At 35.5% G+C, this 24,844-nt stretch overlaps 1 protein-coding gene across 1 annotated transcript; it reads right to left on the minus strand.

Annotated features, from left to right (window-relative positions):
- Nucleotides 1-248: 248 nt before the first annotated feature.
- LOC149769418 (uncharacterized) lies at nt 249-24,844 on the minus strand (the record flags this gene model as incomplete). The annotated part of the gene is made up of 8 exons (XM_089949893.1): nt 24,733-24,844; nt 15,281-15,531; nt 14,512-14,760; nt 9,998-10,116; nt 8,748-8,911; nt 5,480-5,607; nt 640-1,215; nt 249-273 (listed from the first exon to the last, which is right to left on the minus strand). Coding segments are annotated over exons 1-8 (1,624 nt in total), but the record flags the coding sequence as incomplete, so codon positions are not given.

Consider the following 24,844-nt stretch of genomic DNA (forward strand, 5'->3'; position numbering starts at 1 on the left):
TTAACAAAGATGACAAACCTGTTGTATGTATATTTCCCAATGTGAACTTGATGACTATTTTTAACCATACCTTTTCATCAAACATTTGGGACCTCCGCTTCAAAAATAGCACTAATAAAATATTGTTTCACATGTCAAATAATAGATATTTGTTCAAATTATGTAATGGATTTCCTAACAAGTAAACAGCCAGTATGTGCAAGAATCCAAATGACATCTATATAAAATAGTAAATGTAATATACTTACAAGCATCACCATCTCCAGATTGTTCCTGAAATTGCAAAAAACACATTTTCTACTGACCATTTGTGGCATAAAGTCATTTGCTGTTGCATATAACACTATGACCAAAATACATATACTTAATTTTATAACAAGAGTATTTTTATTATTAATATGACTGTGTCACGCCAGATTTTAAATTACTTTTAAAAAATGTCATTCCCACAAGAAATACACCTCTTGATAGAAGTTTTAGTATTAAGTCCACTATTTCTACGATAATATTTTAAGTATAATTTGAAGCTCAGGTTTGATATGTATATAATTAAATCATAAAATCTCAAGGAACATAATAATGCAAAACGTTTAAGAAAACATATTGTAAAACTTCAACAATGCATTTGCTAATACTCACCTGATCTTTAAACCAGAATTTCAACAGATTACAAGGCTCAATCATGTTGTCATGGAAATGACAGCGTACTTCTGAATTCTCTTCAAGAAGGGACACAGGAATCAGGCTGTTGACACTGACACCATTGTATTCAGGACATTGTATAAACTGCTCATGCATCAGATTCTGGCTCAGGTATCCAATAATCTTGGAAAGCATGGCAGTGATGAACACTCTTGCTCCAATACACACCTCTGAAGATGGCATTTTCTCCTTGATCCCCATTCTTATGACTCTCATAAATATGACATATTCCCTAAAGTGTAGGATTAGTTTGTGACTCTGGTCAAGCTGAAAGACACCGCAACCACAAAATATTTGATTCTCCTGCTTGTTCTCTTTCTTCTTTGTGGCTAGAGGCCAGTGAGCAACAAAGGCAGCAAGAAGTCTATGAAATATCGGTGATGGCAGATATTTTCCCGTGAAGACATAGCACAATACTGATGAGCTCTCCATCTGAGGATTAGGTTCCAGGCAGATAACACCACGGGGTGTTTTCTGATGCAGCATGCATGGAGCAAGGTAGTAATTCTCCTCCTAATAAATCGATAAATTAAATTTTTATGGTAAAATTTGGAAGAGATAAAACTTTCATTTTCTATTATATAGGTCTATATAAAAAAATGCATGAGCAATCATCAAATCATTGTTTGAACAAATGTAAAACATTATGCAACATTACACTCAGTGTAACAAGGCGTTTTGCATGAGAGATGACAATCCTACATATTGATCTTTGTCCAAAACTGGTGATAATGTAATTAGCATGTCAAAAGTAAATCACTGTAATCTACTTTCATTGTTGTAAGAAAAAAGAATCACTCTACTGGGAGAAAATAATTTCCAGGAATTCGATACAAGACCATTTGTTTCTTTTAACAGCTGGATGTTGAAACCAACTGAGATATTCTTCAGCAGTAAGATTTTCAAATTAGTTTCTATCATGGTCATATTGGATGTTTGATTGGCATTATTTTCATTTAGAAACAAATAGACATTATTAGATATCTTATGTCACAACCCCATGTCAATATGACCATCTATTCAACCAAACGGACACCATATACTGTTCTCAAATTGACTTTAAATTTAAAATGATAGCATGAATGGTGGCCATATTGGAAATCAGATCTGCATGATCTATGCTAAGACCAACAAGACATTATAAGAAATCTTCTGGTGAAAACCCCATGCTGATATGACATTCAGTCTTGGAGGTCATACGTATATAAGGTCTTATTTGCATGCTGAATCAGGGAGGGAAAATAAAAAAATAACACCACTGCAGTGGCCTAGTGGTTAGAGCATCTGCTTCAAACGTGGGAGGTCATGGGTTTGATCCTGGGCCAAGTCATACCAGAGACTTACAAAAATGGTACTAACAGCTGCCTCGCTTGGCATTCAGCATTAAGAGGTTAGTGTTAGGACTGGTCGGACTGTTGTCAAGATAATGTGACTGGGTGGGACATCATGCTACATGTCTGCGGCATGATGCCCCAGTGCTAGACATCACTATAAACTGGCACATTGCAGACATCGTAGCAATGACTAAAAAATTGTTAAAGCTATGTTAAAAATCAAAATCACATCACATCACATAAAAATTAGCAATCCTCAAAATAATTATTTCTTTTAGCAGGCAACCTTCATGTGCAAGTGTGCATGATATCAAAATCAACAGCTGAACAACTGATGGATATACAGACTTCAATTGTCCAGATGGCCTTCACCTTATGTTCACCATCAGATTAAGTACCCAGACATATACTCAACATACAGCCTTCACTTTGATGCTGCCTTTTCTTGGAACCATGGTGTCTTCCATTTCCAATTTAATTTCATATGGCACAGTCTTCAGTTTCCATTTTAACTTTATAATATACAATGTCTCCCATTTCCAATTTAACTGTATAATACACAATGTCTCCTATTTCCGATTTAACTTCATAAGCCATAGTGTCATCCTTTACCAGTTTGACTTTATGAGGCAGAGTTTATTCCATTTCCAATTGAACATCATAAGTCAAAGTGTCTACCATTTCCAACTGAACTTCATAAGTTCATAGCGGTTTCCATTTCCGAGTAAACTTCACAAGGCAGAACTAGAATCAAATTTGCTTTTTATGTGCCAAGTGCATTTAATGTACAAATCAGGCCAATATAATATACATGACATGTACTGTGAATGCACATATCCGGCTTATGTTTTGGTTGTTTCAAGTGTTGTTAATGCACATATCAAATCAATGTTTCTACTTTCCAAGTGTTGTTAATCATTTGCACAATAACAATTTATTACTGCATGAATGGGAACAATGAATGCATATTTTCTTTAACTGTTGGCTTGTGCTTTTTGTATCCATTACTATATATATATATATATATATATATATATATATATATATATATATATATATATATATATATATATATATATATATATATATATGGGTCATGCTACCAGGCAAAATGGGTTGCTAAGTTGCCTAAAAATGTAAATTTTGCTTTCTTCTGTTAGTATAGTGAAAAAGTAAAAATGACTTCACCCTAAATTGAGTGATTGTACTTTTTGAGATGCTCCCTAGCATTAGCCAGGTTAGTTCCAGTGTTATATTGTAGCCATCAAATAGTTGGTGTTAATATCAATTGTGTTCATGCCAAACAAATTCTTGCCCATTCACATGCATGTGTTTTGATAGCTGATTGACCATTAACACTTTCCTGAGCAAGTTAGCAGCTATCACTGCTTGATTTCTGAAAACAATCTACTGATGATGAAAACATACAAACTTGTGCTTCAAAACTTAAACAATAGTACGTAAATAGCAGTGAGAGTTTTAAGAATATAACTGGCCAAATAATATTTTAACAGCTTCGTGTACATTATTTTCTTCAAAAAATCAGTTTGGAACTGTAAGTGAACCTTGCAGAGGGAAATAATGGCAGACATCACTGTGCCTGGGAAGTACTACATGATTAGATTGTCTATTTTTGTAAAACTTTGCCCAAATATATTCAGAAAAAATGCAATTCATTGAAAGCAGAGTCTAAATATTATGCTGTTGAAGATTTAGCTTTCAAAAGCGATTACATACTCACTAGGTCAAAACATACAGGATAATGCAATGATATGATATTCGCAAGGCAATGTAAGGACAAAGTTGTTTTCTGACTGTACTCATTTATGCAAACATGTTAATAAAAACAAACAAAACTGGGAAGCAAATGCTATTTAACTAATGTCTAATGTTACAACATGTACATTGACAAAAAATAAAACCTGACATGTTCAATACTAACCATGGACTACTGGATTTATAAAGTCAGTGGTTAGAATTAAGAAAATCCCTCTTTCTAAAAATAGATGCACTTACATGTTTGCTGTGTTGATTTGGTTAGAAAGAGGGGCTTAGTTTATACATTAACCCCTCCCGACGAGTTTACGTGGCAGGAGGTAGTAGCCTACTGCTGAGCTCTCTAGCGTCATGGTCATGTAAAATACACTAAAGTGGTAGGTATTATAGAAAGGTAGACAGATGTAGCTCTACAATGATACCAAATAATCTGGAAGTTCTAGTTGCACTACAAAATAGAGAGGGAAAAACTCACTTTTTGGAGCCGATTTTTTTCCACCAAAATTTCGCCCATGGTCGGATTTCAATTTTGTGTCCGGATTTTAGACTTTTTGGTCTCAGATCTAGGGCAGACTGGTATGAACTGCAAGCAGACAGATGAACCTTTGCAAAAAGTAGGATAAGATGGGCATTTGGAATAAAGATTGGTCTTGATACAAAAATAATGGGTCCCTTAAGCACAAAAACAAAAAGAAAAAAAAAAGAACTCCAACTTTTACCCTTCTGCTCAAGCGCGAGCCTAATAGCCAATGAAAAGTGATGTTTCTAACACAACTAGGCATTAGGTTATTTGAAAATCACCTGGAAGTTGATTATTATTAGGATGTATTCAGAAATAGCTTTCAAAATGTGTTTCCTCCTCGAATTTCAGGCGAAAACGACAAAAACCTCCAGGGGTTAATGTGTTAATACATATACCGACTTTAGCTCCTGAGTTTGTTAGCTATGGACAGTGATGAAACTGTTTGATCAGCAACAAAGAAATTAGACCAAACAGTATGAACTGCATTTGCACTCATATACATGGTAGTACAATGGTGGTTTAAGACAAGTTTAGAAACCTGTTCAAGTGCCATTTTATGGTGAAATTTCAGAAAGTAAAAAAATGATCTGAATTTAGTTTAGATGATTAAGCATTTTTAATAACTTGCAATTACAATACCATAATCTAATAACTATAGTCAGTTAAGTTCAGTTCAACGTCTAGCTTCTGTTGGTCTCTTTTCAAGTCATTTGACCTAAATACACTGCACATGAATATGATATTTTACAAACAGGTATAAAATGTATTTATAATATACATACAACTCAGAAAATGTTCTACTTGTGAATAAAGTATTGCTTAAAACCAATATTAAATGCAAATGTGTATACTGGGAAAGAGAGGGCATAATTCAAATAAAAGAACAAAAACAACACATGTACACACACACACACACATATATTGCATTTCTTGCTTTGGTCCCACTTACTTATCCCTGTTCAGCTCCCACTTATCCCTATTCTGTCCAAATGATGTCACTTCTACCTCAGATTTAAGTCTAGGTTGACCCCTGATTTAATATACACTAATGCTTACTTGAAATATAAGACTAAACAGGTTATAAAATGTAGTTTTGGGCTCACTAAATGTAAGAAAATGTATAATGTACAATGAACTAACTGACCTTGACTTCCGATGCATCTTCACCATAAAACCTTGGTTTGGCAATGATGTTCATCTGTTCCATTAATTCCAAAATGTGATCCCTGTTGTCATGGAGATCTTGATTATTCTCTTTTGTCCAGATGGCATCTTTAAATTAAAATATATATATAATATATATATATATATATATATATATATATATATATATATATATATATATATATATATACGTGTGTGTGTGTGTGTGCAGGCAAGGCGATGGGTGCCGTATAACCCACGGACCTGAGTTCAAATCTCTGTAGAGTACGAATTAAAAATTCTCTAACATATATATATATATATATATATATATATATATATAATGTATATGTATAGTTGTCACATTGTTAACTAAAGTATTTTCATAGATTGCATTAGGATAATTGTGAAGTGAAATAATCTTTAGATAACAATATAAAATTATTTCTTTTGAATCAGTTATGCCAGGTTTGAAAATAATATTCCTCAAAGGAATATAAGCTCTCGGATTCTTCCTCCACCAGTTACAGCCATCTATAGCCAATCGGATGCAGAAGAGTGACAGTAAACCGAAAACAATAGAAACCAGAGTTTTACTGGTCAACCATCATTTCGAATAATTTAAGACAATGCCTTTTCAAATGTACTGAATCCATATCTGATATTCTTGAATAACTCCATCATACAAAATTTGGTACAAAACTGTTTTCTTACATTTAATGTTTTTCCTAGGTACATGTACCGGCATGTTCAAAATGAAATTCATATTCATGGCCGTTGATCATGTACCTAATATCAGTGATAGAATACAACTTGTTTCAGACAATGTAAAAATACAACTACATGACATGTCAGGACCCCAAAGGATGAGAGCATCTTGGTCAAGTGAACATGACATTCACAAGGAACATACAGTTTCTAAAGCTTAGTTTCTAAAGCTTTCTGTCATCTTTAATATTACTTTGGAGCAAAATGAAGTTATTCAAGTGGAATTATTCAATGTGTGCCACAGACACACTAAATAAAATGAGAACAATCACTTCATATTTATTTCTGTTATCATGTTTACAAGCAAACAGCCAAGTTAAAGACAGCTGTTTATGTTATGTTTACAAGCCATTACAACAAAAAGTCAAGTTAAAGACGGTTGTTTATGTTATGTTTACAAGCCAGTACAGCAAAAAGCCAAGCTAAAGACAGTTGTTTGTGTTATGTTTACAAGCCAATATAATAAAAAGCCAACTCAAGGTTGTTGTTTATGTTATCTTTTCAACAAGCCAGTACAACAAAAAGCCTAGTCAAGATTGTTGATATTGAAAGAAATTAAGAGTTTTCAGCTTGCTCATTAGAATACTGTAACAATGTTTCGTAAAATTTTATATGTGAACATACAAGTAAATGCATTCTGGAATCAACAGTTTAAAGAGGACTTTCCTCTTCAAACACCTTTAACAAAGTGCAATTGGTGGTCAATTAAGCACCCTTGATAATCAAAGACAATTAAATAGTGAAAAGGGTGTTTAATAGAAACCCAGTGTCAATGTTATTATTCATGCAACAGGAGTATTGATAAGAATGTTCAGATGGCCATGGCACCACGCTGTAGGTCCAATTAGTACCATTTTCAGTACACCATCCCATAAAGGGGTCTAGTATGATATGCATGATAGCCCCTATGCCAGTCATGTTGCATGACACATCAGCATCAATTTTGTTAGGAACAAACCCCCTGTAAGACGTCTCCATGTATGTATGGCTATTTACATGTATCTGCATTTAGAACATATAACGGTAGCTATCAAAAAATGTTGTGGCCAAGTTGGAGGTCTAGCCAGCACCAATTTCATTAGCATATACATCTTGCAGCATGCAGATATGACACCATATTCAAAATGAACAGCACAAGGTTAAAGATAGCTGCCATATTGAATTCCTGTGGGAAACCTTTCACATTCTTGGAGCAAACATACATTATCAGAACCCATTCAGTGAAAACCTCATTTCAATAAGATCATTCAGCTTGAAGGAGTCATCATGACAATATTGGAGTTTAACTGGAATCATCAATTCAAGACAAATACAAAATAACTCTTTTAGTGAAAACTGCATGCAGATATGACTACATATATCTGTTTGGTGAACTGAATTCTCGTAGGAAACTATTGTCAGTCAGGGACCAACCACACATCATCAGAAGCATTCAGGCTAAAAACCCATGTTAATAAGATCATCCATCTGGAAGGAGCAATAATAACAAGATGTTCAAGATGGAGTTAATGGGGTTATTAATTTGGTATCTTTCTCACACATAACCACCCTAACATCATATCTAGTCTTTTAATGAAAATCTCGTGTCAGCATGACCGTTCATTCAGGATGAGTATCGATAACAAGATTTTCAGTATGGACACTGTGGTGGTCATATCTGATGTATGAGGGCATCTTCAATAGGCTTGGGTTTGATCTTTTACCATTTCAGTCTCGAGTCTAGATAATCACTGAGTCCATGCGATGGGTGGTGGAATGATTGAGGGACAAAAGCAGTAAATATATGGTTATAGGGCAAGAATATTCGGAGTTTCTGAACTATAACATAGCGATTAAGTTCACAATTCATAGAAATGCATCCTGGATCAATGCTATGTGCATATATAATATTTTCTTTTCAGGCCCAGGATGTATACATCATGATTACTACGGTCTTTTGGTCAAAATGGCTGTAATTAGATTTTCGATATGGCCACTGTTGAAGCCATGATGCATGACTGAAGAACACCATTTACATTTAGAACCAACTGAGCCATGGGATACCTTTTTGTACTTAACATTTCCTGGCAAGCCTCCAAATAGTTTTAGAGAAGTAGCAATAACGAAATTCTGCTAATCAACAGAGGAATGATGAACAATGGACAATGTGACATCACGTAATCTACTCTGGTCGAAACATTGAGAAATATCAAATGTTGATGGACTGAAATTAGATGGACAATGGACATATGCACACATTACAGAAAAAGGGGCCATACGATAAGACCAAATTGCTTTTAGCCAACTCAGTTGAAATTATAGTAGATAACAACATCAAATAGTATTTATATAAACTACCAAGCAAATTCACATGGAAATACACACCGACAGTGGTACATTAGAAGATGCATATAATTTCATATAAAATTCTTTCTGATTTGTTACTTTGTTTTATTAACATCAAATCTAAAATGGAAATCACATTGTGAAAATACATTATATATAGTATATAGTCTACAAACCAATGAGATCTAGAGAAAGTTTTCCATCCTCCTTGAACTCAAACCATTTCTCAGAGACATTTGGGGTATTTCTCAGGACAAACATTTCAGCCATGATGAGGGATTTGAGGGCATCAATGATCCACTGTGGGTCCAGCACAATCTTCATCTTCAATACTTCTGTACTGTGGATGGTACAAAGTTAAAATTGCCAACTCTTATTTTGTTTTGTTTTGCACTCCTGGAGAAAAGGTGAATCGCAATTGCTCAGTTACTAAGCATTGTGACCTTACGTACACATTCTGACCTTGCCAATATACACTAGAAGTAAATCTAAAAATAAATCAATACATCATTCTAATTGATGATGTACATCGCGGTAGTAATTTATTGTCACAGTTGGCTTTCTTCTCTATGGCGCTTTGATTCCAAGAAACTTTTCAAGTAATATGTTGCAAAGCCAATGCTAAAATGTTCATTGTATTCCTCGTGCTCAGGACATCAAAATTGTGAAATCGATTAACTTCTAAAGTAAATGATCTTAACAAATTATGCAAAATTAGGTTCCAGTAAGCAATTTTAAATTATTTAAACAAAAAGATGCGAAGGAATCATTACTTAACTCCTCAATGAAGAATTAAATTTATACCGACTATGTCTCAAGGTATAAATCTGCTTATAATAGTACTACATAAAAATATATACATGTATGTGCAATTATCACCTCCATTTCACTTAAAGACTGCAATACATATAGTTTGTTATACTGACCTTATGAATTTACAGTGAACACTAATATTATCTCATATTTTTCAAAGATATATTAAAGACAAATAAAACTAATGCTTTAAATAAGTAAGGAGCATTCAAAATTGGATTTCTCTACTCAGTTAATTACTGCCAATTTAATATAGAAGATACGATGTTGATAATGTGTTACCATTGTATTCAGCATGGTAAATGTAGTCTTGTCTAATTTCTACTAAAATCATTTTTAGTCATCTCTCTCTCCCTGAATTATGTATGTTTACATATAATTCCATGCTATCAATTTAATTTTGTGCTGCCAGCCAAGTCAATTTTTCATCAGTGTTGTGATATCTTGTAGCCAAACCCTATGCCAACATTTATGCCAATTAAATATGTTTATAGCATACAAATAACTGTAACTATGACTCTATTCTAACTTAAAGAATAGTCTCTCTTTCACTTATGGTAAGAAAATATGTTGTTTGATTTGCTCTAAAAGGAATTGCAAATTCCAACCTCACCTGAAGTAAAGGATTGTGCCTACGTCATGTTGATATCTAAGAAACAAATCTAGTTCCTCTGTAGATATCTGAACAGCTTCTGCTTGATTTATCCCTTCTAAAAGACTAAGAGGAATCACCTGCAGAAACAAAAGAAAAATATAACTTAGTTTGATGGGATTCATTTCTTTGTTAATTTGAGACTTTTTTTCATTTGTATCAGTTAATGTTTATGTCATGTTCATAATATACATATGTGATATGTATGATTGTATATATTTCCATGAACATTGTCTTTTAAAATTGCATAAGATAATAACTCCAATGAAATGTATCTTTTTATAAAGCATATATATAATACAATCTAATAAACTGTGATGATGTTTCTGATCAGTAAGGTTTATCTATTAAAACACTTTCATCTTTTTACAGATATAAAGAAGAATAAGTAATAACAGCTAGAAAATCATACCTGCAATAACATGGCATGTCACACTAAAAAACTTAAAATGTTCGCTCACAAATCCTGTGACAGGATCTAATTTCATAAAATATGCTTGTCAGTAATATTAGAACTAAACAAGGAGGGATTTATTGCTCACTTTGAGGTATATTCATTATATGTAGACTGTATGAACACTAAACAGTCCTGCTCAGAACCGATTTACAACTATCCTTGGGGATGTATATGGAGATAAGCATCCATTATTTCACATATTATGTAACTGACTGACACTAGTTTTGCTGATGCTGTTCAAACTCTTTATTGAAGTTAAGTCAATGAAAGGGAAGCGTGTTGAAGAATAATGTTATTACGCATTATATATTACTTTAAATAATGTTTAAACCATAAAGATAATGCTATATTTTAAGTCAACCGATATATAAAACAAAAAACATGATTAATTTGGATTCAGAACAATTTAAAGGCAAAAAAAGTTTAAATGTAACTTTGACTCAGGAAGTATGAGCCATCTACAAAGTCCAGCAAAACACTCTTGGTTGACAGACTCTGACTTTGTGAAAGACAGCAGCAAAAGGAAGGAATTCATTCTTTGCACATAATGCAAGCACCATATCAACATCAATCACTCTTGAATGTACAGCGTGCATAGAAATAGCAACATTAATCACTCTGGAATGTACCACATCCATACACATGGCAACATCAATCACTATGAAATGTACAACATGCATATAAATAGCAACATCAATCACTCTTGAATGTACAACATCCATACACATGGCAACATCAATCACTATGAAATGTACAACATGCATATAAATAGCAACATCAATCACTCTGGAATGTACAACATCCATACACATGGCAATCTAAATCACTCTGGAATGTACAACATACATAGATATAGCAACATCAATCACTCTGGAATGTACAACATAGATAGACACAGCAACATCAATCACTCTGGAATGTACAACATCCATACACATATATACATCAATCACTATGGAATGTACAACAGCCATACACATAGCTACATCAATCACTCTAGAATGTACAACATACATAGAAATAGCAACATCAATCACTCTGGAATGTACAACATACATAGACACAGCAACATCAATCACTCTGGAATGTACAACATCCATACACATATATACATCAATCACTATGGAATGTACAACAGCCATACACATAGCTACATCAATCACTCTAGAATGTACAACATACATAGAAATAGCAACATCAATCACTCTGGAATGTACAACATACATAGACACAGCAACATCAATCACTCTGGAATGTACAACATCCATAGACACAGCAACATCAATCACTATGGAGTGTACAACATCCACAGACATAGCAACATCAATCACTATAGATTGTACAACATCCATAGACACAGCAACATCAATCACTCTGGAATGTACAACATCCATAGACACAGCAACATCAATCACTATGGAGTGTACAACATCCACAGACATAGCAACATCAATCACTATGGAGTGTACAACATCCACAGACATAGCAACATCAATCACTATGGAGTGTACAACATCCATATATATAGCAACATCAATCACAATGGATTATACAACATCCACAGGCATAGCAACATCAATCACTATGGAATGTATAACAAGCATAGACATAGCAACATCAAAACATCAGAACAAGCAACATTCAGCTTAGGTCTCTTTATTATTATTCATTATCTTAGCCTTGTTAATACACATAATACTGGCTCACACATGCTTCACGGGATGATTTCAGCCATAGACTAAAACATGTTTGCACAAACCATTTGTGCAGATAAAGAGATTGCATTAACAAGAAATACTTGACTCTTCTGTATTGCATGTAAGGCCCCCATAAAGCTTAAAACAGTGTCACTCCAACCCCACAAAATAAATGTTCAGTCCCTAATGTGATTTATATTTTCTTTGTATATAGAGACATGTATATTGTGTGGTCAGATACAGTTTGACATGGCCATTCTTATGGTAGGCAAGAAGAACTCAGCTCGGAATAGGATTTGCCCATTAAATCCAACAGGGATGTTTGAACCATAGTGCCATCAAGTTTCCACCAAGTTCAAAGATGAACACAAATAACACTTGCATTATTGCAAAATCACGTTTGAACTGTCACCAAAGACTGCATCTAATAAAGGCTACATTCTACCACCCAATGGATTTTAAAGACAGAAACTTGGTGTATTTTGGTTAAGTGATGTAAATGTGGTTGTATTATGTGAGTGAATGCATGTGTTTTAAAATGCTAAGTCAACCAAATAGTTTTCTAAGTGTATTAAATGTTTCTGAGGGAAGAGTTTTTGAATTTCAAGTCATTTTCTTGAGGCTCACACTAACAATAACCTCTACTCATTGCAATTAGTTAATGTACCAGAGATTGTTTGTGTTCTCCACTGTCACTACTACAGCATGCATGGTTGCTCTACTAGCATTTCAACAGTATGCATGTTTCCTATTGGTACTACAACAACATTCATGCTCTGTTGGTACTAGAACCACATGCACGGGAGCTCCCTAGCACTAGCACAATATGAATCCATGTGTATCCCACTGACACTATGACAACATACATCCATGTGTGTCCCAATGGCACTACAACAACATACTTATGTGCTCAACATGCACTACTGTCACATGCATCCATGTATGTCCCACTGGCACTACCACAACATGCATTCATGTGTGTCCCACTGGCACTACTGTAACATACATCCATGTATGTCCCACTGGCACTACCACAACATGCATTCATGTGTGTCCCACTGGCACTACTGTAACATGCATCCATGTATGACCCACTGGCACTACCACAACATGCATTCATGTGTGTCCCACTGGCACTACTGTAACATACATCCATGTATGTCCCACTGGCACTACCACAACATGCATTCATGTGTGTCCCACTGGCACTACTGTAACATACATCCATGTATGTCCCACTGGCACTACCACAACATGCATTCATGTGTGTCCCACTGGCACTACTGTAACATGCATCCATGTATGTCCCACTGGAACTACCACAACATGCATTCATGTGTGTCCCACTGGCACTACTGTAACATGCATCCATGTATGACCCACTGGCACTACCACAAAATGCATCCATGTGTGCTCTACTGGCACTATACATCCCTGTGTGTCTCACTGGCACTATCACAATATGCATCCCACTTGCACTATCCTAACATGCATCTATGTGTGCTCCAATGGAACTACCACATCATGCTTTTGTGTTCAAGTGGCACTACTACAGCATGAATCCATGTGTGTTCCACTGGCACTATCACATAATGAATGTCTGCCCTATTGACACTACAACTTTTATTACTACAGCATGTATGTGTGCTTCAATGGCATACGTGCTTCATATCATTAAAAGCAATGTGTTACTGACTTACAAGAGATTATAAGGTCATATAAGTTGATTATTGGTAACTTAACTATGAATTATTAACACAGTAAAACTGTCTCTCCATCACCCTTTGTCACACCCATCACCCTCTGTCACACCCAACACCCTTTGTCACACCCTCAACCCTCTGTCACACACATGTTTCTTAATGAATGTGAACTAAAATATTGGTTATCAGCACACTAATCTCTCTCCCTCAACCTTTGTCACACAAATTGGTTATTAAAGCACTAAACTCTCTATCATACTCCATCACACAACAAGGTTTTGGTTACCCAAAACAAGAGTTTAAAAGTGTGTACAAAACTGAAGAATAGCAGTAATGATCTGCTAATTCAATTATGTTTTCTATGTATGTTCTACTAAAGATTTTCATATGTCTGTCTTAAATGGTTTTGGTCAATCATGCAAAGAAGGGTTTGTTCAGAAAGTTCTAAAAAGTTCAAATATTCATAAAAAAGATTAAAAATTGATTTGATGGATGACTGCATGACTGACATACACTCTACAGCAGCAAAACAATATGCCTTGTCTGCTATCGCATTGAGGCCATGATAATGTTTAAAGTTTATAATTCATGTTTGAAATCTTGCATGTAAATTCATACCTTGATTTCAGCAGCCCTGAGCCTCATCAGCTCTTGTTCCAGGGGAATCCACCGTGCAGGTATCTCCTCACCCCAATATGTCTGTCTAGATGCTACTTCGACAATTTTTCTCTTCAAATCCTTCAATTTCCGGTCTACAATCGTGTTGTCAGTGGCAAAGTCCTCATTAATCAAGTGAAACCTGGTAGGTTTGTCTCTTAGGTAAGAGCGTATCTCTCCAAAGTACTTCTCACAAATCTCATGACGATACTGCCAGGTATAGGGGAAAGATGGGCACAAAGTGAGCAACAGCAAGTAAATATAGCTTATGAATTTAGTTGTACATAATTTAAGCGCATTAAACAAACGCTAATACTGATTAATTTTGGTTCAGTGGCTATGACTGGTAATAGGATCTGTATAGACAAAATATGGGGCATTTTCTTCAACTTCTAAACTTCTTGGTTTCAAATATTGCTAACTTCCATAATTCAGTACTGATGATACACCAGAATTGTGCAAACGTGTTCTCTGTTGCAACCAGCATTGCCAATCATCACCCATTTATGGACAAAGCTTTTTTTTTGTCACTTTACCATCCAGGTATGCAATTTATAAAGAACCAAAATATGATTTACTTACTTTATGTGGTCAGCAACAATGTCTCTGAAAGTTTCAGTTAGTAACAAGTATTAATCTACTGAACCAAAATGGAACCTTAATCATTTGTCCTCCAGTGAATTATTGACAACATTATCTCATGCTCACAGATGTACTTTTCTGCTTGTACATCTTCTTTGTTCCTACTTTCTGAATCTCCAGTAGCTTCTGTGTCCCTGCTTTCTGAATCTTCAATATGTTCTGGGTCCCACTCATCTTCTATGTCCCAATCATCTTCTATGTCCCAATCATATTCTGTGTCCCAATCATATTCTGTGTCCCAATCATGTTGCGTGTCACTGCTTTCCAAGCTTTCAACATCTCCTTTGTCACACTCATCCTCTTCATCTATATCTTCTGTGATCGGTTCTGCTAATGAAACTGTTTAGGCTGAAATCTTCATGTTTACTTTAGATAATATTTCCTAAATTATTGTAATTTTCTACTCTCCCTCTCACTTTGGCACCATCACCACCGATGTATTTTCCCGCTCACTTCAACAACATCAACAAGTTATTTTCTTGAAGACTAAACCTGGCAGCTTATAGAAAAATATTATCTAAAACAATGTGGCTCAGATGGTAAGTTGGTCTAAACATTATTCCTTCCCCTCACACTCCAAAAATGTTAGAGTCCCAATTGCCCAAGAGACAATTACTGTGCATTGACTTTCCATTTTTGTCATATCTGCTTGCTTTCATACCTCTTCTTTGAGAAAGTATGATCATGTTCTGATACATTTATCAGAAAGTACAATTAAATTATGATACACTGTGCTGGTATCTACATTGTGCAATGCATGCAAAGTAATTCACTATAATAATGCATGAAAACATATTATTGGTTCCTGTCATCTTTCTCAAAAGTATGCAATGCATGCTAAGTAATTCACTATAATAATTATTGATTCCTGTCATCTTGTGCTGAAAAATGGCATTAAACCTTACAACAACAACAACAACATATGATGCTTTGAGGACAATCAATAACACGTTTCTTCTGTCATGCCTTGAATCCCCATGTTAATGTGATTTCCCATTCAGAACAAATAGTGATACTCTAACGGTAACCGTGTTGGATGTCAGATTGGCACCATTTTAAATTAGACACAACCAGACATTGTAAGCAGTAATTTGGTACAAATGACATATTGATATGTCTTTCTGTTTAGGAGAGGTAGAGATAACAAGATTTCATTGAGGATTTAAATTCGTGGTTCAGGGCAACAACGAAAACCATGAAAATTGGTCCCCTATGAAAACTGATGATACTACAGTATCAGGGATGGTCCTGGCTTTTAAAAAGCTGTCGCCAAAAAAATCGCCAACCTCAATATTTTGTCGCCAATTTTCAAAAAGTGTCGCCAGAACAAGTAGTGTACATTTTTCCAAGTGTTAATTTAGTCTATTAATGTAACAGGCAATGAAAATTACAAAAGATGGGTTACTTAATTCTTTAATTACAACAAGCATTAACAAAATGTTACAAAGTGTTACATGAAGATCCGTCGCAATTTTAGGGCTGCCCACTTGTTGAATGCAGTTTCAAAGTCTAATTTTTCACATCTGTACATGCTGATTCTCATGAAATTCTCGAGAGATGAGATGCAGAGTTTATTTCTGATGTCAGTTTTTATGAGTTTCATTTTACTGAATCCACGTTCACAGTCCACAGCACTGACAGGTGACACCAGTAGTCTATCAACAGCCCCCCCCTCCCCCTTATGGCTAGCTTAACAAAGCTTGTAGTGAATTGCTTCCTAAATCCCAAGAATGATCACTGAATGCTGTATAAATTTTCTCGACAAACAAAATAGGATCTACATTCCCACGAATGAAACTTACACGAATCAACACCTGGCAATATTGGACCGTATATATAAGCATAAATTCACACCCAATTTAGAGATTCTTTCACTCTTGTATTTCGAGAAATAAATAATTATTATTAATTATGCAAAACTGGTTGTTGTTTTTGTTTTGTGCTATTTCTTGTTTCGGAGTTTAAGTCTCAGCAGCCGTAACACGGATTGATGGCAAAAGGAAAAGATCAATGAGTAAAATGCTGCACTGGTGACAGACATAATTGTGATTGAGATTTTTCCATTTGCTTTGTATTTATACACAGTAGTCGGTACTTCAAAGGTTATCAGTTTTCTATGAAGGTTCAGCAAAACTATTGTACTGGTATATGTAAAAAAAAAAAAAACCAACAGAAGATTTAGCCATTCAATTAATTGTATCTGTTCTATTCGCGTCTTCAGAAGTCGGTCAGTTGTAGGTATAATTCGGTAGCATGACTGACTGTATCACAGCATACTCAGCCTAGATGTCAGCATAAGCAGAATATGATGTAACAATGCACTGTAAAGATGGGGTTGTCAATACGAACAAAGGATTGTTTGTGCAACAGATTGATTCCAATGCATTGCTTAGTCAAGTTTGTGGCTTCCTTTCGTTCTCCCTTTTAATTTATCCAGTCCAAATCTATGATTGTATGTACAAATTAAATAACCAAAAAGTATGTCGCCAAAAAAATCGCCAGATGGGATATTTTTGTTGCCAATAAGGAAAAGAAATCGCAATTTGCGACATTGGCGAAGCCCAGGACGATCCCTGAGTATGATATTTCTGAGCAATAAAAAACATTTTTAATTAGCTACTACGGTAACTTTATCCATGAAAACGTCTTGATATATCAAGATGGACTTAAGCTATTTTATTTCCTCCAAAATATGTAAAATATTTAGAGCACTAACAATGTTATGTAGTATTTACTGTGCCAAGCTAGTCCATGATTCAAGCGCTAAATGAGTTTTACAGAATGGAACATGGCACAAGCTAGGTCACAATAAAAAATATAAGTCACATTTCCATCAAAAAGCCAAAAGGGAGAAGTGTTTACACACCACGATTTGGAATGGGCTGGCAAATAGGTTCCTATATGTATGTATGCCTTCTTTTACTTTCTATATGCATATATGTATCAGAGATCCTAACATTTAAATGGATCTAGTTGGATGTTTTTAAATCAAAAATGAGGTGGCCTTATAATTGTCAAAACAAAAAAAAAATAAAAAAAGATGTCAAAAACTACAGAATTTGGATATACCTAATTTTGTAAATGTAACATAAAATGTTTGATTCTCACTTCTGAATTTGCTGTGGTTTTGGTGTTAGCTTTATCTAAGACAGAAAAAGTCCATGCAATTTTAGTCTATTCATGGACAAATATTACTCATTGGACATTTATCAGCTGATTGCAAGTTAAAGTGAACAAATTTAATATTTCATATTTCATCCTGCAAAAATAAGAGGAATGAACTTGTACCATGACATCCAACACATAATTCCAACAGGGGTTGCGATCTTTAACATAACAATATTCCTGAACCAGACTAACAAAAGTTTAAATATTTTCATGAAATTTGCTGTTGGACCTTTAACCATAATTATTGTAGAAGCTAAACATAAATTTACTCCGAAAAGTACAAATTTATCAATTGATCATCTGACTTAAACAGAAATGTATTTGTAGAAATTACACCTGTATTAAGTGAATAACTGCCATAAAAAAGAAATTTATTTGTAGAAATTACACCTGTATAAAGTGAATAATTGCCATAAAGAGAAATTTATTTGTAGAAATTACACCTGTATAAAGTGAATAAATGCCATAAACAGAAATTTATTTGTAGAAATTACACCTGTATAAAGTGAATAACTGCCATAAACAGAAATTTATTTGTAGAAATTACACCTGTATTAAGTGAATAACTGCCATAAACAGAAATTTATTTGTAGAAATTACACCTGTATTAGGTAAATAACTGCCATAAACAGAAATTTATTTGTAGAAATTACACCTGTATAAAGTGAATAACTGCCATAAACAAAAACTTATTTGTAGAAATTACATCTGTATTAAGTGAATAACTTCCATAAACAAATGTATTTGTAGAAATTACACCTGTATTAAGTGAATAACTGCCATAAACAGAAACATTTGAGTGTTACTTAAACAGAATAGTTGCATTAATTAATCTCTATTAAGCAGATATGTGCCTAAAAATGACATTTATCCCATGTTTGACTGAAATGAATGACAAAACTTAACTAACCTAACAAGGGTGAGGGGTCGAACATTTCTTAGTAAAATTTTTTTTCCGATAATACTTACCTGATCACATTTACATTATGAAACTAAGCTCTGCTACCTCTCCAAGTGATGAAAATCATCTTTTCTGTCTGTACTATATAGACCAAGGGCAGTAACTCTAGTTTTAAGGTGAATGATGCATTGATGAGAATGTGTGGATCTGTAGAGAGAGGTGTTTTTTCTCTTTAAAAATAATGTAATTAGGTTGGTGTTATCGAAGGAAAAAAATTGCTGAAAAAATTACTTTCTCCATTAAATACTTTTAACAATATTGATTATGCTAGGATAATTGGTTATAGGAGTAAGGACTGATGATCATCCTACACCTTGGTCATCCTTCCAGGGAAGAAATGTTGGATTCCCTATATGAATGATACCCTGCTCTCCTATCCTGACAGCAGCACAACTGCTGGTCACACGACCAGTGGCCAATATATATATATATATATATATATATTAATGAACTCTTCTTACTGATCAGGACAGACCAGGTAGATCTAGTGAAAGCATCTAAAGTACCAGTGAGTAGGTTGTACTTATATCAACTGTGTCTTGTGATCATTTCCGCCATGGTTACTGGACAAACCGGATTCAATTCCCAGAAATAAAAAACTCCAAAAGCTTGCATATGCATACCAGCAAAGAATTTAGCTTGCAGATTGCTCTGATCTCATCAGTTGAGATCAAAGGTCAACTCTTTTCTAGGAAAACTTTATAGAATGCTGAATGCATCACCCTCTTAAGACTCGGTGCCATTATTTTAGGGGTTGTGTCCTCTTTTACCGGCGTAACTGGAAGTAAAAGACACGTTCATATTCGGCAAAGTATTCTTTTTGCATTTCAAGCAGTACTTCAGAAAATGGCAGGGTCTTGTCATCACGTCTCTCTTGAGGTACCTATGAAAAATGGCATATAATAACATTCTGACTGACCGCTGATGGCAAACTATTCTAGGTCACAAAGCACTGTTGTGTTATTAGGACCTAAGAACAAGTTGATCTTATCTGCGTCTAGTATGGGTTCATTTTGAGAGGACATTTAACTCACTCACACTGTTAGCCGAAACTAATATTAATTGATATGAATTTAGCGATGTAAAAACCCAAGAATGATTCAACTTTAGAAAGAGTGTGATAGATTTAGGCCTATTTAGGTAAAACTGTTCAGACAATGCACTCTGCCAGACAATGCACTCTGCCAGACAATACACTCTGCCAGACAATGCACTCTGCCAAAAAGCATGAAGGTACTGGATATCATTAAGTGGCGGTCTTTGAGGATGAAGCAGGGCCAGCATTGCCACAAGCAGCCAATTGCGGGATTGAGGCACTCGAAGGTATGCTATTGTTGACTTTGCACTTAGTCACTGAATATATGCCACTTTCATGTACATGTCTTCAAAATGGAGGACGCTCTTGCTTTGAACATTATCTCCAGAATCAGATGTCTAAATTGTTTCCTTCCTGACAGAAGCCTGGAGTAATGGTGTCCTCTGCCATGATGTCTTATGGTGCTGGATATCGTGAAGTGGCGGCCTTTGAGGGCAATCAGGGCCAACGTTTTCATGTGCAAACAGCCAGTTGTGTGATTGAGGTACTCCAAGGGATGATGATGCTGACTTTGCATCAGTTGCTCAATACATGCCATTTTCTTCACAAGTCTTCAAAGTGGAAGGCCTTTTTGATGACATCATTCTCTCTGCAAACAATGCTTTACATTCTTTCCTTCACTTGTCTTCCTGGCCATGTGCCAGATGGGATGGAGGAGTCAGTCCAGATACGGGTAGAATACACAGTTCTCCTGCCATTTATGAGGATCTGATCTGGACAGAACTTTTCTGGGAAGATCTACTGTGAGATCAAGCAGATCACTTACATATAAAATGTGTCATCTAAGATGGATTATCAGAATCAGTTTTGAGTTTCTGACCCTTCAACATTTGCATTTATTTGCATTATCTTCAGTACTAAGGCTGTGTGTGTGTAGGCAGAACTCCACAAACAGTCCCAGCTCATTGAAAGTGTCCACAGCCCAGGCTTCTGAGTCCAGAACTGTAAAGATGAAGGTTGGCAGTTTGCTATTACAACCTGTTGCACAATATTTATGGCTGGATACCCCCAAAATGCAGAGGGTCAGCCAGGAAATTGAGTCTCCCTGAATGTGTGAATTTATGTTTTATTGGAAGCACCAACATAGAAACTGCCCAACCAGAATATGCATATCTGATAAAGTTTCCCTTGTTTGAGGTAGGTCAACACCACCAAGTTATCCAATAAGGATTACCTTCCTGCAGACATAATACTGAGGATCAATGGCAATGGTAACAGCCTTTATTTCAAGGACACTGATGTGAAAAGATACTACCTCTTGCTCCCACTTAGTGCTGACCATTATCAAAGCCCTTGCAATAATTGAGCTCCCCAAAATGTAGATACTGGCATCCAGCTGAATTTCTGTCATGAGCCATCCCTTGTCATGTCACAGACAAAATTGATGCTACCTCAGTCATGAACCTGACCTTGTAATCAAGTGGACTGGAACGTGGACAACAATGAGCCAGCAAGTTCTTCTATAAGGAGGTCATAAAACGATAGTGGAATTAGATCCACTGACTCATTTAGTAATATAAGTAATTACAAAAAAAAATCTTGCTGTAATCCATTCCCTGTTGGAAATGTTAAATGATCCATACCATGTAAACATGTGGTTATCATAGAAGACTGAGAATGGTGATGAATTCCATTCCCAGGTGGACAAATTTCTGAGATGGCTGTTAGACGTAGTCCAGTTCACTACAAACCCAGATGAGTTAAAAGGGACAGAAGATCATTGTCATTGACGAGAACAGAATTTACCATGTTTCCTGAGGATTTAATCCAAATATGCCACTGTCATTGGATGAAGTCAACTGGATCAGGGTGACAATGCAGTTCATAACCTATGGAAATGCCGATGGGCTGATGTTTCGAGTGTAACACCATTTGTCAGCATATGATGGGCTATACATGGCAGCCAAAATATATGGTGGAAAAAGAAGTTAAAAAAATTCCGTGAGGAGCCACCGACCCATGGGAGTTTATTAACATATCCACATCAAACAAGCCTGACTCAAACCCGTGAAGACTGAGGGTGAGATGTCAATGATCTGTAAAGACGAATGTCAGTCAAAGAACCTGAAATTAAGCATCAGTTAACTGATGGCAAATTTATCCCTTCTGATGAATCATATAGATCGTGCCATCTCCATTTGGAATTTCAGCTGGAATATATACTGGGAAATATATGCTGGTTTGAGGTGGCTTTGGTCAATGATCAATCTGAGCTAGCCATTCACCTTTCGTACAAGGAAAAGTCTGGAAATGGAACCCAGAGATTGCAGTTTTATAAAATTATTCACCAACCCCTTGTCAAATAATGAACAGATCCAATGCTGCATAAGGGGATGGATAAATGAAATCCAAAACTTGTATGAAACAACTTTAGTCACCCTCTCATTCAACAGAAACAGTATAATCCAATAATATTGGAAATGTGGCTGTCTAGCATCCACTGATAGGCTGTCTGCAGGCAGTTGAGGTGGCAAGTCAACAGTATTGGAAATGTGGGTGTCTGGCATCCACTGATAGGCTGTCTGCAGGCAGTTGGTTTAGTGAGTTAACAGCAGGTGTTAGGAGGTTTGGGGAAAGAAAAACCCAATTTTATGCCAACCACCCCCATCCATAATGCTGAACAATGAGTCATCAAGGCAGTTCCTGAACTGTATGTCTCCAAAAAAGGTATCATCTAAATATGTCAGGGCATAATGTGGTTTATATGATGTCAAATGAAGACATGCATTTCATCGCACCAAAGCAAGTTAGCAGATAATCAAAGAATTCACCATGGAAATAGGCTCTGTTCAGATGATGACTTCTGCATTTTGAGCCATCAACTTCCAGACATGCTCATTAGCTTATTTTGTTGTCAAAAGGAAAAACAGCTAATGATGTTAGGTCCAAAACTGATAACATGGCCACAATATTACATACCAGTTTTGATGTGGTATAGTACAATTTCTTTCAACTTGACTGAACACAGCAGTAGTCATATTTACAGCCACACTATTCTTATCTAAAGTTGAATGTTCAGTATTAAAGGCATTCTAAATGGGTTCTATACCAGGGAGAGGAAAAGTTCACTTGTAATTGTTTTTCTAACAAGAATGCCTTCAAATTGCCCAGATCTCTTATCATATTGGACAGATAGTCAGCAGTTCCATTTTGTTTGAGGACTGTGGATGAAGGAGGAAGGAAGCATTCTTCTCTTCTCATGTAAGTCTTAGGATATCTTGACCTTATAGGCCTTACTGACCATAGAAAAAAAGGCCATTCAGAAAGTGGCAAAACCTGACAAATTTCTTCCACACACTTCCGTCCATTGTTAGACCTGAGTGTATTACATTTCCTAGTTTGTCTTCACATTATATTTGAGTTATCCTCAACAATTTCTACTTTCAGGTCAGTGTAGAACATACAAGGAGGCAAGGAAGAGGCATTACCATTGTCTCTGCATGCATCATGGTATTATGCCAATAAGCATGCCATGAATAATGGTCAGCCAATACATAGGACATATCTCTCATACTGCAAAACAACAGCTCCACCAATATGGCTGAAGTAGTGGTAGCAGGTTGTAAGCTTGCAATTGACTCTGTCTTAGAATGGATGCCCAATACATCAACACTTCTCAGTGAGAGTCTTGCTTCAATTCCCTCTGTTCTTCACACTCTTTCATAACTTGATGTAGCAAATATCCTCTGTCCAAAGGGGCAGACACTGCATGTTCCAGATAATGTACATTTGGTGCAGCGAGACATTTCATGTGTGTCCTCATTGGTCTTGAACCTTTTACATTTGGTTACATACCACTGTCATTGTTCAGCTGAAAAACAAGGTAAAAAATAATATTAAATTAAAAACTTCGAATTTGTTCATAGGTCACAATACATGCATTACTACAAAAACATAAGCAACAAAATGCATAAATGATACCATGTTAGAGTATGAAGTCAAAATAAACAAAGCCCATGAATGGAACACAATACTTATAAATCTTGATCAAAGTCAATTATGAAGACCACCTATTTGTATAGTCCTCACTATATACAATTTCTTCACGTATGAATGAAAACAACCAAGATAATCAAAGGAATTTTGGAAGGGCTTGGCACTTGCAAGGGGATGTAATGGGCAAGAGTTACTGCCCTTGGTCTATATAGTATTGACAGAAAAGACAAGTGTTATCATTGGGGAGAGCTGTATTCAGAGGTAGAGGAGCTTAGTTTCCTAATGTTAATGCAACCAAGAACATATATGAAAGAGAAACGAGTACATCTCTTATATCACTGATAATTATTCATAAAATTCATGCATTCCCTACATTTACCTGCAATACTCTGCATAGGCAAAATGGTGGAAGACACAGTAGCCTGTTCTTTGCTGGCCGCAGCAGGTGGTAATGTAGTGGGCAAGGTTAACTCTACAGTATTAGACTTCAT

This window comes from Sinohyriopsis cumingii, unplaced genomic scaffold (genome assembly GCF_028554795.1).
Source record: "Sinohyriopsis cumingii isolate HCF-2022 unplaced genomic scaffold, ASM2855479v2 utg003754l, whole genome shotgun sequence".
Classification (NCBI taxonomy): domain Eukaryota; kingdom Metazoa; phylum Mollusca; class Bivalvia; order Unionida; family Unionidae; genus Sinohyriopsis; species Sinohyriopsis cumingii.